Raw genomic sequence first — 14,157 nt, 5'->3', positions numbered from 1 at the left:
TTCATTGAAAAAAAGGAAATGTGGCACTTACCAAATTTATTCTTGGCTTGGACAGCTTCATCCGTACAGACGGGCTCTCCGTTGCCAACTCTGTTACGAGCACACACACGGAAGAAGTACAAGTTGTCTTTCTGCAATCCACCAACACAGTACTCTGGAATATCAGCACGGTCAGTGGCCAATGTCCAAGCTTTGCGCTTAACATCACGTCTCTCAACCACATAGGCCAAAATCTTGCTGCCACCATCACTCTCAGGCTCATCCCAGGCCAAGCTGACCTCACCATCAGTGGTGTCAACAACTCTCAAATTCTTCACAGGCCCAGGAACATCTAAAAATTAGAGTCTAATTAGGCAATTATAACATACTGTGAAGGTAATATATTCTATACATTCTATATATTCACTGTACAATTTGAACAGGAAATACATAAGGAGTCATCCCCTACTTTTAGGTTTTCTCGAATGCTAACTCACCAATAACATCCAGATTGATGAAAGCCTCTCCCTGCCCATGCTTATTCTTAATGACGATTTTATAACGGCCCTGGTCTGACTTCTTAGGGTCCTTTAATCTGTACTCTGTCTTGTCAGTGGATGTGTCAATGTTTTGCATTGGAAGGCTGATGTCATTGAAGAACCATTCAGCCTCTGCACGAGGGTAAGCATCATAGGGAACTGTCATCATGAAGGGCTTTCCAGCATCGGTTACAAGATTCTGGTCTGTGGTCTTGATTTTTGGTACAGCTGTAAGAAGAAAGGAATCATGAAGAAATTGTAGTATAAAACATATGCAGCTGCATCTTTCCTATAAATCTACAGAACTAAGTTTTTTTTTAAAAAAAACTATGTACCTGCAAGCTCAAGCTTGGCTCTTGCATCTTTATCCTTGGCGACAACTCTGTACTCCCCCTGATCGCGAGGCCTGACCTCACAAACCTGAAGTCGGTGAACTTTGCCCTCGCTGATCATCTGGTATTTGTCACCTTGGACAATCATCATGTTGTTCCTCATCCATTTAACTTCAACCCTGTCTTTGTTAAGCTCAACCTCAAATACAATGTCTGAGCCTGGGGCCTCAAATATATCTTTTGGGGGTCTGACAATTTCCACTGGGGTCTCTGGAGAGGAGAGGAGAGGAGAAGACCTATTGAACAATTGCACAGAACTAGTGGGAACAATGTTGCACTAATTTTGTTTTTCTTTCGACTACATATTGGTGGCAAAATAACCTTCAACAAAAAGACGAGCCCTGGATCTTTTGTCATCTACTCCACAGGCATATTCACATTCATCATCAGGTCTGCATTCCTTAATGTACAATGTGCATGTCTTTCCATCCTTTTTCATGTGATATCTGGCAGACAACATAGAAAATGATTATTATAAATAATTATTACCATTAAATTATTATTGTATTTCAAAACCAATTTATTATGGCTTCCCATAAATCATAAAAAAGGTTAAATTACCTTGGTCCTTCTCTGATTTCACGGCCATTTTTGTACCATTTAGCAGTGGCCCTCTCCTTAGAAACCTTGCAAATAAACTCTGCATCCTCAAATTCAGTAACAGTCTGATCTTTGAGTTGGGTGGTGAAGTCAGTTGGTGCCTCACTGATGATCAGTTCAGCTGAAGACTTGTCAGTGCCAGCTACTGCAGTGTATTCACCCTCATCATCCATGGTGCACTCTTTGATGGTCAAAGTGTGCTTGTACTTGTCCACCCGGTAAACAATGCGTTTGCTGAAGGTGATTTCCTGTCCTCCCTTTATCCATTGTACAGTCGCATTTGGTCTGTTCACTTTGCAAGTGAAGCTGATTGTCTTCTTCTCCTCAGTTTCACAGTCCTCAAGAGGGTCTATGATACGAAGCTCTTCCTCTGCAGAAAGGACAAAATTGTGTGTGTGTATGTGTGTGTGTGTACATATATATATATATATATATATATATATATATGTATATACATATATATACATATATATAAAACACTACAAAACAAATGCACTCCAAAATAGACAGCCTAAGACAAAATGAGAGCTTACCTATTACACTGACTTTTGCAGAGCATTTGGCTTGTTCACCACGCTGGTTGATCAGTGTAATGGTGTATGTAGCCTCATCAGACTTGTCTGCAGCTTTGATCCTCAGAGAGAAAATAGTGTCTCTTTGTACCATGACAAACTTGCTGCTTTCAAACATAGTCTCATTCTCTTTCAGCCACTTGGCCTTAGCTCCCTCTGAATTAACTTCGCAGTTAAGAACAATTTCTTGTCCTTCCTTCATTTGAGTGTCTTTGATAGGAGTGATGATCCTCAGTTTTTCTAAAAAGATGGAAAATATTAGTAAACATTCTTAGTTTCATCTACATTTGAAGTACAAAAGTGAATCACTTAGAAACACTTACCAATCACATGTAAATCTGCAGAAGCCTTGACAGTGTCAATGCAGGCAGTGAAGGCACCTTCATCGTTCAGCTCACAGGTTTTAACAATGAGAGCTCTTCTCTTGCCTTCACTAACAATCTCATACTTGTCCCCAGTTTGAAGCTCCTTGTCACCTCTGAGCCATTTAACGTCATATGTCTCTTTGGATACCGAGCACACAAATTGTGCCTTTTCACCCTCTACCACCTCCTGGTTCTGGGGCCTGGCAATAAATTCAGCTGCCAATTCTAATTTTAACATAAAGAAACAATTTTCCATGCGTAAGTAAAGGTTTATTGTCAAAGCAAATTCTTTTAATTGTTAGTTTCTGTAGAACAGCCAGTAGGAATTCTGCGCAGGAGATAGCTAAAATAAATTTGTATTGGTTACCATTGATCTTTAGTGTTGCTGTAGTCTGTGAATTGGCCAATCTGCAGTGGTATTCTCCAGCATCCTCCATATGAAGGTCTTGTATGATAAGGATTCTTTTTCTGCCATCTGCAATTTGTTCGTATCTACCACCCTCAAGCAATTCCTGGTCACCTTTATACCATGAAACCTCTGCACTGGACTTTGAGACTTCACAGATCAGTTTAATACTGTCAGTTTCAGTGCCTTCAACATTAGCCAGGTTCTTTGTGAATCTAGCCTCTTCCTCTGTAAGTAAAACAATAAACCAACATTAGTTTGGATATTGTGAATAAAATTTTTATGTATGGAAATTAAGTAAAAACTAAACTCACCAACAACAGTAAGCATGCCAGAGGTTTTGGAGGTTCTTGCATCGCATTCATATTCAGCTTCATCATCAAAGACTGTCTTGCTAATGATGAGAATACGCTGCACTCCCTTGGCAATAATCTCATACTTCTTGCCCTTTCTAATTTCAATTCCGTCTTTGTACCAGCGGACCTATTCACACAAATGCCCACAAATTATTTCCAACTTCATTTATTCTCACATGTATCATAGAGGTGTAGTGAGTTCACCTAATCCTTAAGAGAATGTAGTACCTTGGCACTTTCACGGGAAACTTCACATTCAAACTTAGCAGGCTCCTTCTCCCTGACCTCAACATCATGAAGAGGCTTAGTGAACTCAATATGTGGAGCTGATAAGAAAAATGAAAACAAAACATGAGCATGATATGAATATCTATTATCTAATCAAACAAAACAAATTGTTAAAACTTAAGAAGATTTGTATCTTATTCTAATGTCTTTTCACTTACGCTCAACACTCAAGAAAGAAGAGGTCTTGAAGTGTTCGGCATCACACGTGTATATTTTGGAGTCATCAAGAGTACAGTCCTTGATTATCAGCTTCCTTATGCGGCCTTCAGCCACCATTTCATACTTCTTTGTTTTGTGAATTTCCTGTCCGTCTCTGAACCATTTGACATCAGCTTTATCTCTGGAGAGTTCACACTCCAAAATAGCAGTTGCCTCCTCTTCAACTGTCTGGTCCTCCAAGGGCCTGGTAAACTCAACAGGTGGCTCTGTGGGAAATAATAAGTTAGAGGAAATTAATATACAAAGTATAGTATCTGGAAAACTGTTACAGCTTTATGTAGTAATTTTCAAAGTTAATTACCATTTACTGTAAGCATGGCCTGGGCCTGAAAGTCCTTTGCCATTATCTTCACAAAGCCAGCATGTGTCATCTCGACATTTCTCAGAGTCAAGCTGTGTAGTCTGCCCTCTGCTCTGGTTACCACCTGCATATTAAAATACGAGCTACTTCAGAGAAAAGCTCTTTTGAAGACTAATACTTTTAAACTCTTGTTAAACAGAGTTAGGGAACATGTTCATAAAATGTTTCAAAATTTAATAGGAGAAATAACTACATTTTACTGTTCAATGTGGTACAGTTTTTTTTTTTAAATTATTTGTGAGAATAATATGCTAATATATGTTCAGAGTAATTGTAGAATATTACTATTGTTCAATGGTACATCATTAAGACCAGCACTTTAACAATCACTCATGATGTTGGTTAAAAATAGATAGAGAAACACTTGGAGGGCAGAACAGCTCACTTTGCTATCTCAAAAACCTCTGCTTTTATTTGTCCATTGGCCCCAGGTCCTTATAAGAAGACAACATCTTTGTGAAAATCATAATTACATTTGGAAAAATTTCAAAGCATTGAAGACTTGAAACAAAAACCAAATAAAGACATTAATTTACTATGTTCTACATGTGTGAAGGAGACTATATATAGGCAGTTACAGAAACATATTGCTGTGTAACTTTGAAGAAACAAATCAAGAGAATCAACCAAAGATGCCAACATATTAAAATATGTAAATATTAATCTCTAAAACTTACTGCATCACTTGGCTCCATTTTCGTTGTTCCAACGAACCATTCAGCAACAATGCCCTCATATGAAAGCTCACACTCAAAAGTTGCAGTTTCTCCAGCAGTAACTGTCACATCCCGAAGAGGCCGCAAAAGGGCAATTGTCCGAGCTTGGAATTGAGAAGAAATCATTATTAGTAAGCTCAGGAAAAAATCCTTTCACTTAAAAAGCTTCAAATCCTTATTCTGCTCAAGTACTCATAACTGGCAAGATGTGCTTCCATTGCCTATAAGCTTCTCGCGCATACTCAGATTCTTACTTTATCAATGGGACGGCTGACATTAGGCATACCATGATTTCATGTAATGCAATTGGTCAGCAAGCAGGAACAAATGATAAGGGCTGCCAGTCATCCACCACCCCCTCTAGATAAGGCTAGCAGAGTCTAAAATAACCTCATCTTCTGATTGGTTAAAACCTAAGCATTGCCAATGACAGATACAGATGGGTGACAAATTAAAGGAAAAACTAACAGTGTCTTTTAACCCTTTTAAAACTTTTTAACATTGCATTGATATTCTCAGTCACCAGAAGAGCAACCGTTCATTTTTTTTCCCTTACATGTCTGACTAAATCATGGGCATCGCCTATTTAGACCATGATCTCCAAACCTGTTTACTGATGTCTTTTCCATATATCTAAATGTAAATGTCACATTAGTCATTGTTCCTATATGTTTTTCCCCATTTTTCCTTCCTTTGTTTGCATCTGCTACTGTGACACACCATATAAGTATTGTCAGTAAAAACAATATTAGTTGGGTAACATGAAAAAATCTAAACTGTAATATGAACTATTTGCATTTTGCAATACCAGTAAGTATTAAGTATTACATTTCAAGTCAAATATCAGACAAATTATTTAAGTATGATGTAAACCAATATCTACAGTATTTAGATTATTGACAAAAATTAAATAAATAAATAACATGCATGGCCTGTGGTTCTCACAAAAAAAACTGTAACTCTCACCTTTAACTCTGAGCTGAGCACTAGATTTAGCATTGGCAGCACTGAAGTCCACAGCACCAGCCATGTCCATGCGTACATTATAGAGAATCAGCATGTGTTTTCTGCCTTCTTCTTTAATCTCACAGTCCTAATGAAAGTAAATATTTAGCCTCACTAGAAGAACTATGTTGATTTTCAATTTAAAAACCATGAGTATTTAAAAGGCGGTTGATTATTTGTGATAAAGTCCTTACAGCAGACTGGTGCAAAGCATCTCCTTTGAGTTTCCAGTGCCCATGAACATCCTCTTCTGAAATCTCTACCTCAAATCGAGCGGTACTAGTCTCTGTAACCTCCACACTGTACAATGGACGGACAACCTTAATATCACGATCTGCAGAGAAAAAGGAAACAATTTAATAAGAAATGTAATTAGAAATAGACAATATATTTTTCTCATTTATGTGTTGTAAATTATTTTTATATATACCTTCAATGTTCAGCTTAGCTGTAGTTTTGTCAGAACCACAATCACAGACATATTCACCAATGTTGGCCTTCTCTGCTTTTCTCACAGTCAGAATGCGTTTCTTTCCATCAGCTTTGATAAGGATATTCTTGGATGGGATAATCTCCGTGCCATCTTTAAACCATTTCACCTCAGCAGAGGGTTTGCTCAGTTCACACTTCAGCACAACCTCATCCTTCTCGACTGCTGTGTAGTCCTGTAGCTTGGTAATGAAGTAAGCTTCTCCCTCTGAAAATAGAAAAAAAAAGATTTTAAATTTACTTAAATATTTCTAAAACATTATTCCCTTTACCATCATATGCAAATTAACATATTTACCAAGCACTGTAAGCATGGCCTCTGAAGTCTTTCCAAGAGCCTCTACTTTAATGAGTGAGGTATCATCAATGGACACCTCCTTGAAGGACAGAGTGTGGATCTTGCCATGTTCAGACATGTGCACCACTTTACTTGGATGCAAACGGACATCATTTTTGTACCAGCTTACTTGAATTTTTTCATGAGAAAGTTCAATACTGAATTCTGCTGTCTCACGCTCCTTTACAGTAACATCCTTGATGGGTCTGACAAACTCAAGACGAATACCTAAGTGTGAAATAAAGAAGATACTTGGGAGGAAAGTTATATATGAAGAAGTGGCTATCTAAATGTATATTCCAACCCTTGCACAGTGATTATCTGTATTTCTTTTACCTTGGATGACCAGTTTGGCAGAGGTTCTCTTGTCCTCAGCTTCAAACATGTATTTAGCCTCATCTTCATAGGCAGCCGATTTGAGAATAAGTGTGTGCCTTTTTCCCTCTGTCAGAATGTCAAATTTGTCATCTGCCTTCAGCTCTTGAGAGCCCTTCAGCCATCGGAAGGTCTTTGCTTCCCTTGACAATTCACATTCAAATCTTGCCTCATCTTTCTCATATACTTGTACATCACTCAAAGGCGTTATAAATGTGATGGGCAGTTCTGTAACACAAAAGCAATTTTATTTCAATTTACTTTCAGAATATAGCTGGTAATACATTTTCTTTTTGTTAAGGAAGAGAACAAGTGAACACTGCAAGAAAACACTACCTTTTACTTTAAGGTTTGCAGCACACTTAGCATTTGCTCCCTGGAAAACGACCTCTCCTGTCTGGGCGACTCTGCAGTTGTACAGTGTCAGTGTGTGTTTTGCACCATCCTCAATGATCTCAACATCCTAGTTAAAACAACAAATTAGTATAACTATTTGCAAATTAAAAATATTTATTTCCACATGGTGTAAAATAACTTGCAGGGTCTAACATAACAGAATTTCATGCTTACAGCTGAAGGAGTGAGGACTTCTCCCTTCAGTTTCCACTGGCCATGGATATCATCCTCTGAGATTTCAACTTCAAAACGGGCAGTCTCACCGTCAAACACTTCAACTCCATATAGAGGCCGGACCACCTTCACATCACGAGCTGAAATTGAGTAGTCTGTATTTAGAGGTCGTGAAACTAAAGGATACCAAATTGCCCACTTGTGAATAATTCAGAAGATCACCTTCGATGTTAACATTGGCTGATGTCTTGTCCGTTCCACAGTCACATACATACACTCCTTTGTCTTTCTGCTCCACTTTCTTAATGTTGAGTATTCTTCGTTTACCATCAACCTTTATGGAAACCAACTTTGAGGCCTTAATTTCGATCTCATTATGGAACCACTTGACAGGAACGTCTTTGCTCAGCTCGCAGTCAAGAGTGACCTCATCTTTCTCGACAACAGTGAAGTCTTGCAACTTGGTAATGAATCGTGCATCACCCTCTGCAAAAATAAGTTGCATTAGACATCTTCATATACAGAAAATCATTCAAAAGGTTTGTAGTACATTGCAAAGTGTACCTCATGTGCCTAGTAGAGAAAGAAAGCAAGTAGCTACCAATTAGCCTGATCCCTCAACATCACAGATGCATACCAGCTTTCATTCACAATTAAAAATTGTATTGTAAAAAATAATAACAAAATAAGAAGAAAAAGGGTTACCTATAACCAGAAGCTTAGCCTTGGATGATATTCCTTTAGCCTCTGCCCTTATTTGACAAGTATCATCTAGTGTGACTTCCTTGATTTCTAATATATGCTTTGTCCCTTCAACATGTATTATTACTGTTCTGCTTGGATGCAATCTAATATCATTTTTGTACCAAGTCACTGGCACATTCTCATGAGAGAGCTCAATTTCAAACCGAGCCGTTTTGGTTTCCTTTACGGTTTGATCCTTTAATTCTGAGATGAACTTCAGCCTCATACCTATGATGTCATACATCATATAACATTATTTCAGTGTATAACACATTTCCTTACACAGGGATATTCCATGGTTTCACAGTCTGCAGGTTGAGTACTATTTTGTGCAAAATGATTACCATAAAGAGGAAGGATAACCACTTACCCTCTACCGTTAGTTTTGCTGTTGATGTTTTGCCTAACACCTCAATGGTGTATTCTCCCTCATCATCAAATTGACAATTATTTATTATCAAAATGTGTTTTTTTCCATCATCAATGATTTCATAATTATTTCCAGATGTAATAATATCAGAACCCTTAAACCACATCACTTTAGGCACATCCTTATTGATTTCACACTCAAATTTGGCCTGTTTCTTTTCAGGCACAGAAACATCTTTCAAAGGGACAGTGAATTCCATTTCCATTTCTGGGAGGTACGACATAACATTGAGCTCAGTGTAATACAATATTTCTATATATATGTAAAAAAAAATATTAATATTCTCTTTATCTGGGAAGATAACATTTTAATGTTTGCTTTACCTTTCACTGTAAGCATAGCACTTGTCACAGCATTCAAAGCTTGGTATGTAACTTCACCAGCCTGATCAAGCTGAACATTTTTCAATGTAAGGAAGCGCTTTGTGCCCTCAGCTTTGATATCACATGTCTTGAAAATAAACAAAGAAATAGTCAGATGTACAATTTCAAAATTTAGATTTAGTAATATATTCTTAAAAACCTGGATTTGGTCATTTGAATACTTATCTAAATTGTATTGCAAAAGAAAGTATGACAGATCTTGAGACACAAAGCATATATGGCTGTATGAAAATAAAGCCTGGTCTTACCGGTGATCTTGTTAGAACCTGCCCTTTAAGTTTCCATTCTCCAGGCACATCATCCTCAGAGATTTCAGTATCAAACTTGGCCTCCTCTTTTTCAACCACTTCCACACTAGCAAGGGGTTTCAAGATCTCAGCTTCACGCTCTGTATTGGTATCAAGCATAAAATGTGAGACATGAAAATTACTAATTATCAATTCCTTAAAACATGAAAAAAACTATAAGTCAAAACACCATGCTACTTACCTCCAAGTGTGAGCTTTGCTGTGTATCGTTTGCCCTCAACTTCCATGGCATACTCGCCAACATCATTTGGTTGAGCATTCTTAATAGTCAGAGTGATGTCTTTTCCCTCCTTGTTGACTTCAGTCTTATCTGTGGGTTCATTTGGAATCTCTTCATTTCCCTTGAACCACTTCCAGTTGGGAGTGTCTTTGAAGAGCTCGCACTTGAAGGTAGCAGTGGCCTTTGGTTTCACATGCTGGTCCCTCAGTGGTTTCACCAACCAGTCTCTGATGAATTCTGTAAAATATATATTCATAATTTATAAAATTTATATTGTTATTATATGTCATTTCAAAGCTCCTTAGTATATGGTAACTTTAAAAAAAAAGTCTTATACATACCTATAACCTTCACAGTTGTTTGAGTTTTGATATTTTCACATTCACATGTGTAAACACCAGCATCATCATCATTTGCATCCTGTATTGTCACAGCATGTTGCAGTCCAATAACATTAATGGCAATCTTGCCAGGATCTGTTTTGAACTCATTGCCGTCCTTTTTCCAGACCACATTTCGGTCTTTGTTCAACTCACAAGTCAAGTACATGGGCTGTCCCTTGAGCACAGACACGTCCTCCTCCAGGGTCTTGGTAAATTTAACAGGCAGCTCTAGTTAAGATAAAAGGTAAAGTAGTTATTCTGAATTTACCCCGGAGTACTGCTACAGTTTATCAGTATGTGACAAGATTCGACTGTGCTCAAAACTATGCTCACCTTCAACAATAAGTCTGGCAGTGGAGGTCTTCTCTTTATTTCCCAGCTTGGCAACGCATGTGTACTCCCCTCTGTCAGAGAGCTGAACATCAATAATGGCCAATTTTCGATCTTTTCCATCAGAAGTAAACTTGTACTTTGGACCCTCCCTTAGGTTACTTCCATCCTTCATCCATGAAGTTACAGCAGTGGAAGGAGAAATCAGGCACTCAAAAACAGCAGAGGAACCAATAGACTCTGCCTCTAGCAACACAACATCTTGAAGCTCTTTCACAAACTTGAGAGGGACAGCCTTAAGCTGGAAAGCAAATGGTGACTCTCCTGGAGGTTTGTCACCGCCACCACCAGGTCTAAGCCCTCTTCCACGTCCTGCATCACCAGGAGATGGAGTTTGGCGTGCTGAAATTAGGAAGTAGATTGTTAAATTTCTACTAGAAACATGGTGTGGGCTAATTAATGCTTACTTATGTTATATATTTTAACACAATCAGAACAGTGTCCTTACGTTTAAGCCCTCTGCCTCTGCCTACTGCTCCCTCTTCCTTGGGTTTTCCATCTGTTTAAAATATTGTAATAATAGCGCAAAATTTAACCTATACTCACATTTATTTGTGATGGAAACCAAGAAGATGTAATACTTTTTTTTATCAACAAGACATGCATATTATTGAAATAGCTGATGTAAATGAATGATGTACATTTAGAAATGAGGATTAAGAAAATACATACTTAAAAAAACAGATGAAAACAGTATTTGACAAACAATATTTAACATTTACAAAAGACAGACAACAGTTGACATTTACAAACACAGTAACTGACATCCACATACAGACAATTATTGACACTAAAAATGAACCAAAACAGATGAAAGGAGGAAAAACTTTTGCATCAGATGGGTGGATAGGCTTATGAAAAGAATGAAGGGAAGACAGAAAATTAACAAGAAAAATACTTGAAACAATGAGGAAGATGAAGCCAAATTTGTTAAACAATTAAACTATGGAGGTTAAATTAGAGGATGTATATTATTTATTTTTGAGGGCTGAGGCAGGCATGAAATGCCAGTGGTGAGGTTTTGATCTCCCTCTCACCTATCTTGTCACCCGTGCCTCCTGGAGTTTCGATGGTATCGAACTCTTCTGCTTCATAACTTTCAGAAGGAACAAGCTCCCACCCCCATGTTTCTTCTTCCTCCTCTTTCTCATCTTCAGATTCTTCAAGTACTTCTTCTTCTTGCTGAGTTGGAATCTTTTGTAGCTGCACATCTCCAGGAGATAACTCTTTCATTAGTGATATTTTTTCTTTTTCAGGATGTTCCTGAGATGCTTTTTTCTGTTGGGAAGAGATTGGGACCTTTTTCAGAGTAACAGACTCTATTAAATCTTTAGGTGAGACTTTTTTAGGAACTGTTGCACTGGACTTCCTCTGCATTGAAATGGGTTCAGCTTTGGGTGAAAGAGTCCTTTTCATTTCGGCTCCATTTGTGACAAGTTCAACAGGTTTCAGGGATATTTTCTCTTCTTCCATCATTTTTCCTGGCAGAGAACCACTCTTTTTGAGAACAGATATTTTACACTCTTCTTGTGGACTTTCTTTTGCTTTGGTTACTGTGGTCAGTGAAAGTTTTTCTTCTTTAGGTTTCTCCACCTTTGGTGAGATCTTTTCAAGTTCGGCATCCTTTTTTATGTGTTCTGCTGGTTTTAATGATATGTCATCTTTTTCTTCATATGCCTTTAGAATGTGTCTACCCTTTTTAATTATCAGTGGCTTTGCTTCATCTATTGGACTTTTTTCTGTCTTCTTTACTTGAATTGTGACCTCATCTTGTTTGTCTGGCTTTTCATCTTTTTCTGACCTCCCCTGATCCTTTGATGATCTATAAGAACATTTTTCTACCTCATCATCCTCTATTGGAAGTCTTTCAACATTTGCTGCTAGAACCTCAGGTTTTGGTGGCACTGCTTCTTCTATCTTTTTAGCTGTTGGTGTAATTTCTTTTTTCTTCATAGGTGCAACCTTTGATTTATCAGGTCTCTCAACTGATTTCAGCCCTAGTTTTTCATGGTTCTGTTCGGTTGATGGTATCTTGGATATTTTTTTGATAGTTTGGCTTGGAGTCTTAGGAATCTTTTCTTTTGGTGCCTTGTCCTTCTTGAAATCCCCTTTGGTGTCTGCCCACGGAACTTCAGTATCAGGTTCAGAATGCCTCTGCTCTTTTTTTTTCATATATTCTTCTTGTTTCTTTTCCTGATGTTTTATTTTTTCAGTCTTAAGTTCCCACAGATCTTCTTTTACTTCATAGCTACTAGGAATTTTAACCTCAGTCATAGACTTTGAGTATATTTCATCCTTCTCAAATATTTCAGCCTTTTCAGGTTCCTGAATGGTCACCCCTGCTTTTTTAGATTTCCATTCGTGTTGTGTCTTGCCGATTTTTGCCTGGGTCACAACTTTATGCTGTTCCTCTTGGTCTTTAGAGCTTCTAGGAACTTTTATTAAGACTGCCATATCCTGTTTCTCTTGCTCATCAGTGGGTTTAAGATATTGTTCTAAGGCAATAAATGTCACATCACAAACAGCACAATATCCAAGACACAAGACAGCCAAATACAATACACAACACTCAACATGACTGATGTCAGTGACTTTCCAGTTTAGCCAATTCAGGGTATTGATGACCTTTTAAGACGCTTCCAAATACAGTATCTATGATGAGAATTAACTCATTGAATTGACTCAGGTTCCACATATAACACTTATTTCACTGTGATAACTGTAAACTAAAGAAACAAGGCTGACAAATGACACAACACACAGAACACCCATAAAAAGAAACAAAACCAATGGAGTGCACATATTAATAATTAACAGCATATCATACATTATTAAAAATCTTTGGCATACAGGAATAAAGTAGCAACATACCTTTCTGGACTGGTCCAGGAGTTTGAACAGGACCATGATCTGTAGAAATTAGCACATTTTAAAAGAGAAAACAGTCATTATATAGTTACTGGTGAAGGTTGACACAAATAAAGCAGCACAGCACTAACACAGCAAATTTGTGTGTTATATTTAGTCAGATGAGGCCTTGAATAATTTAAATCAACTTAAACCCAAATACTATAAAAACTCGGTAATATATATGATAACTTTGAGAATGGCTTGTGATTTCCACTACTAAAAAAACAAAAAAAAAAAACAAAAACAAAACAAAAAAAAAAAAAAAACACATGCTCCCTTGGCTATGCTTCATGGACCCCTGGGTTTGAGACCCACTAGCTTATCTGGATGTAATGTAGACCACTAACAATGAGGTATTTGCTTGAATATGCCAGTTGTATTGTTGAAAGGCAAACATGGCAAATAATTATTAGTGTTAAGACATAGTGAGACATAATGAGACAATATGAACAGATTGAATATGAGCAAACAACCAAATAAATAAAATCCACCACAAATAAATAAATATGTAAAAAGTAATATTCATGCATATATATGAAGTATATGAAGTGACTGGAAGTATTACACAACACAAGGTAAAAAAAAGTAAAGTGGTGACACATAGTAAACACAAAATGTGAAACAAAATACAGAAGACCTGGAAACAATCTACCTTGAGGAGAAGAGATCTCGACTGGTGTCTCTGTTGGCTTTGGAGCCTCATGTATTGGCTCATTCTCCACAGGTGGTTCTTTAAATGAAAGCATGTCATTGTCATAGTCAAGAAATAATCATCATATGCATGGAAAAAGTGCTGAATTACATACTGGATGAAAATGCA

At 37.5% G+C, this 14,157-nt stretch overlaps 1 protein-coding gene across 46 annotated transcripts in view; it reads right to left on the bottom strand.

Annotated features, from left to right (window-relative positions):
- ttn.1 (titin, tandem duplicate 1) overlaps positions 1–14,157 on the bottom strand; it is a 142,961-nt gene that overhangs the window by 77,276 nt on the left and 51,528 nt on the right. For 44 of the 46 annotated variants that reach the window (XM_053233898.1, XM_053233911.1, XM_053233904.1 and 41 more), the window contains 31 exons: positions 13,990–14,067; positions 13,299–13,337; positions 10,876–10,926; positions 10,371–10,769; positions 9,996–10,265; positions 9,616–9,891; positions 9,375–9,514; positions 9,067–9,193; positions 8,684–8,950; positions 8,275–8,541; positions 7,792–8,055; positions 7,570–7,709; positions 7,336–7,462; positions 6,961–7,227; positions 6,586–6,852; positions 6,229–6,495; positions 5,993–6,132; positions 5,760–5,886; positions 4,755–4,897; positions 4,018–4,141; positions 3,656–3,922; positions 3,438–3,535; positions 3,168–3,336; positions 2,815–3,081; positions 2,406–2,672; positions 2,044–2,322; positions 1,472–1,880; positions 1,232–1,356; positions 854–1,120; positions 477–746; positions 32–331 (listed from right to left, as the gene is read on the bottom strand). In XM_053233898.1, coding sequence (XP_053089873.1) covers positions 32–331; positions 477–746; positions 854–1,120; positions 1,232–1,356; positions 1,472–1,880; positions 2,044–2,322; positions 2,406–2,672; positions 2,815–3,081; positions 3,168–3,336; positions 3,438–3,535; positions 3,656–3,922; positions 4,018–4,141; positions 4,755–4,897; positions 5,760–5,886; positions 5,993–6,132; positions 6,229–6,495; positions 6,586–6,852; positions 6,961–7,227; positions 7,336–7,462; positions 7,570–7,709; positions 7,792–8,055; positions 8,275–8,541; positions 8,684–8,950; positions 9,067–9,193; positions 9,375–9,514; positions 9,616–9,891; positions 9,996–10,265; positions 10,371–10,769; positions 10,876–10,926; positions 13,299–13,337; positions 13,990–14,067 — 6,498 coding nt within the window. The remainder of the gene's footprint in view (positions 1–31; positions 332–476; positions 747–853; positions 1,121–1,231; positions 1,357–1,471; positions 1,881–2,043; positions 2,323–2,405; positions 2,673–2,814; positions 3,082–3,167; positions 3,337–3,437; positions 3,536–3,655; positions 3,923–4,017; positions 4,142–4,754; positions 4,898–5,759; positions 5,887–5,992; positions 6,133–6,228; positions 6,496–6,585; positions 6,853–6,960; positions 7,228–7,335; positions 7,463–7,569; positions 7,710–7,791; positions 8,056–8,274; positions 8,542–8,683; positions 8,951–9,066; positions 9,194–9,374; positions 9,515–9,615; positions 9,892–9,995; positions 10,266–10,370; positions 10,770–10,875; positions 10,927–13,298; positions 13,338–13,989; positions 14,068–14,157) is intronic. The other 2 variants (XM_053233942.1, XM_053233918.1) reach the window with 2 other exon arrangements.

The sequence above is a fragment of the Pangasianodon hypophthalmus genome, chromosome 5 (assembly GCF_027358585.1).
Source record: "Pangasianodon hypophthalmus isolate fPanHyp1 chromosome 5, fPanHyp1.pri, whole genome shotgun sequence".
In the NCBI taxonomy this organism is placed as follows: domain Eukaryota; kingdom Metazoa; phylum Chordata; class Actinopteri; order Siluriformes; family Pangasiidae; genus Pangasianodon; species Pangasianodon hypophthalmus.
The sequence above is the reverse complement of the archived record's forward strand: the minus strand, read 5'-3'. Positions and strand labels throughout refer to the sequence as shown.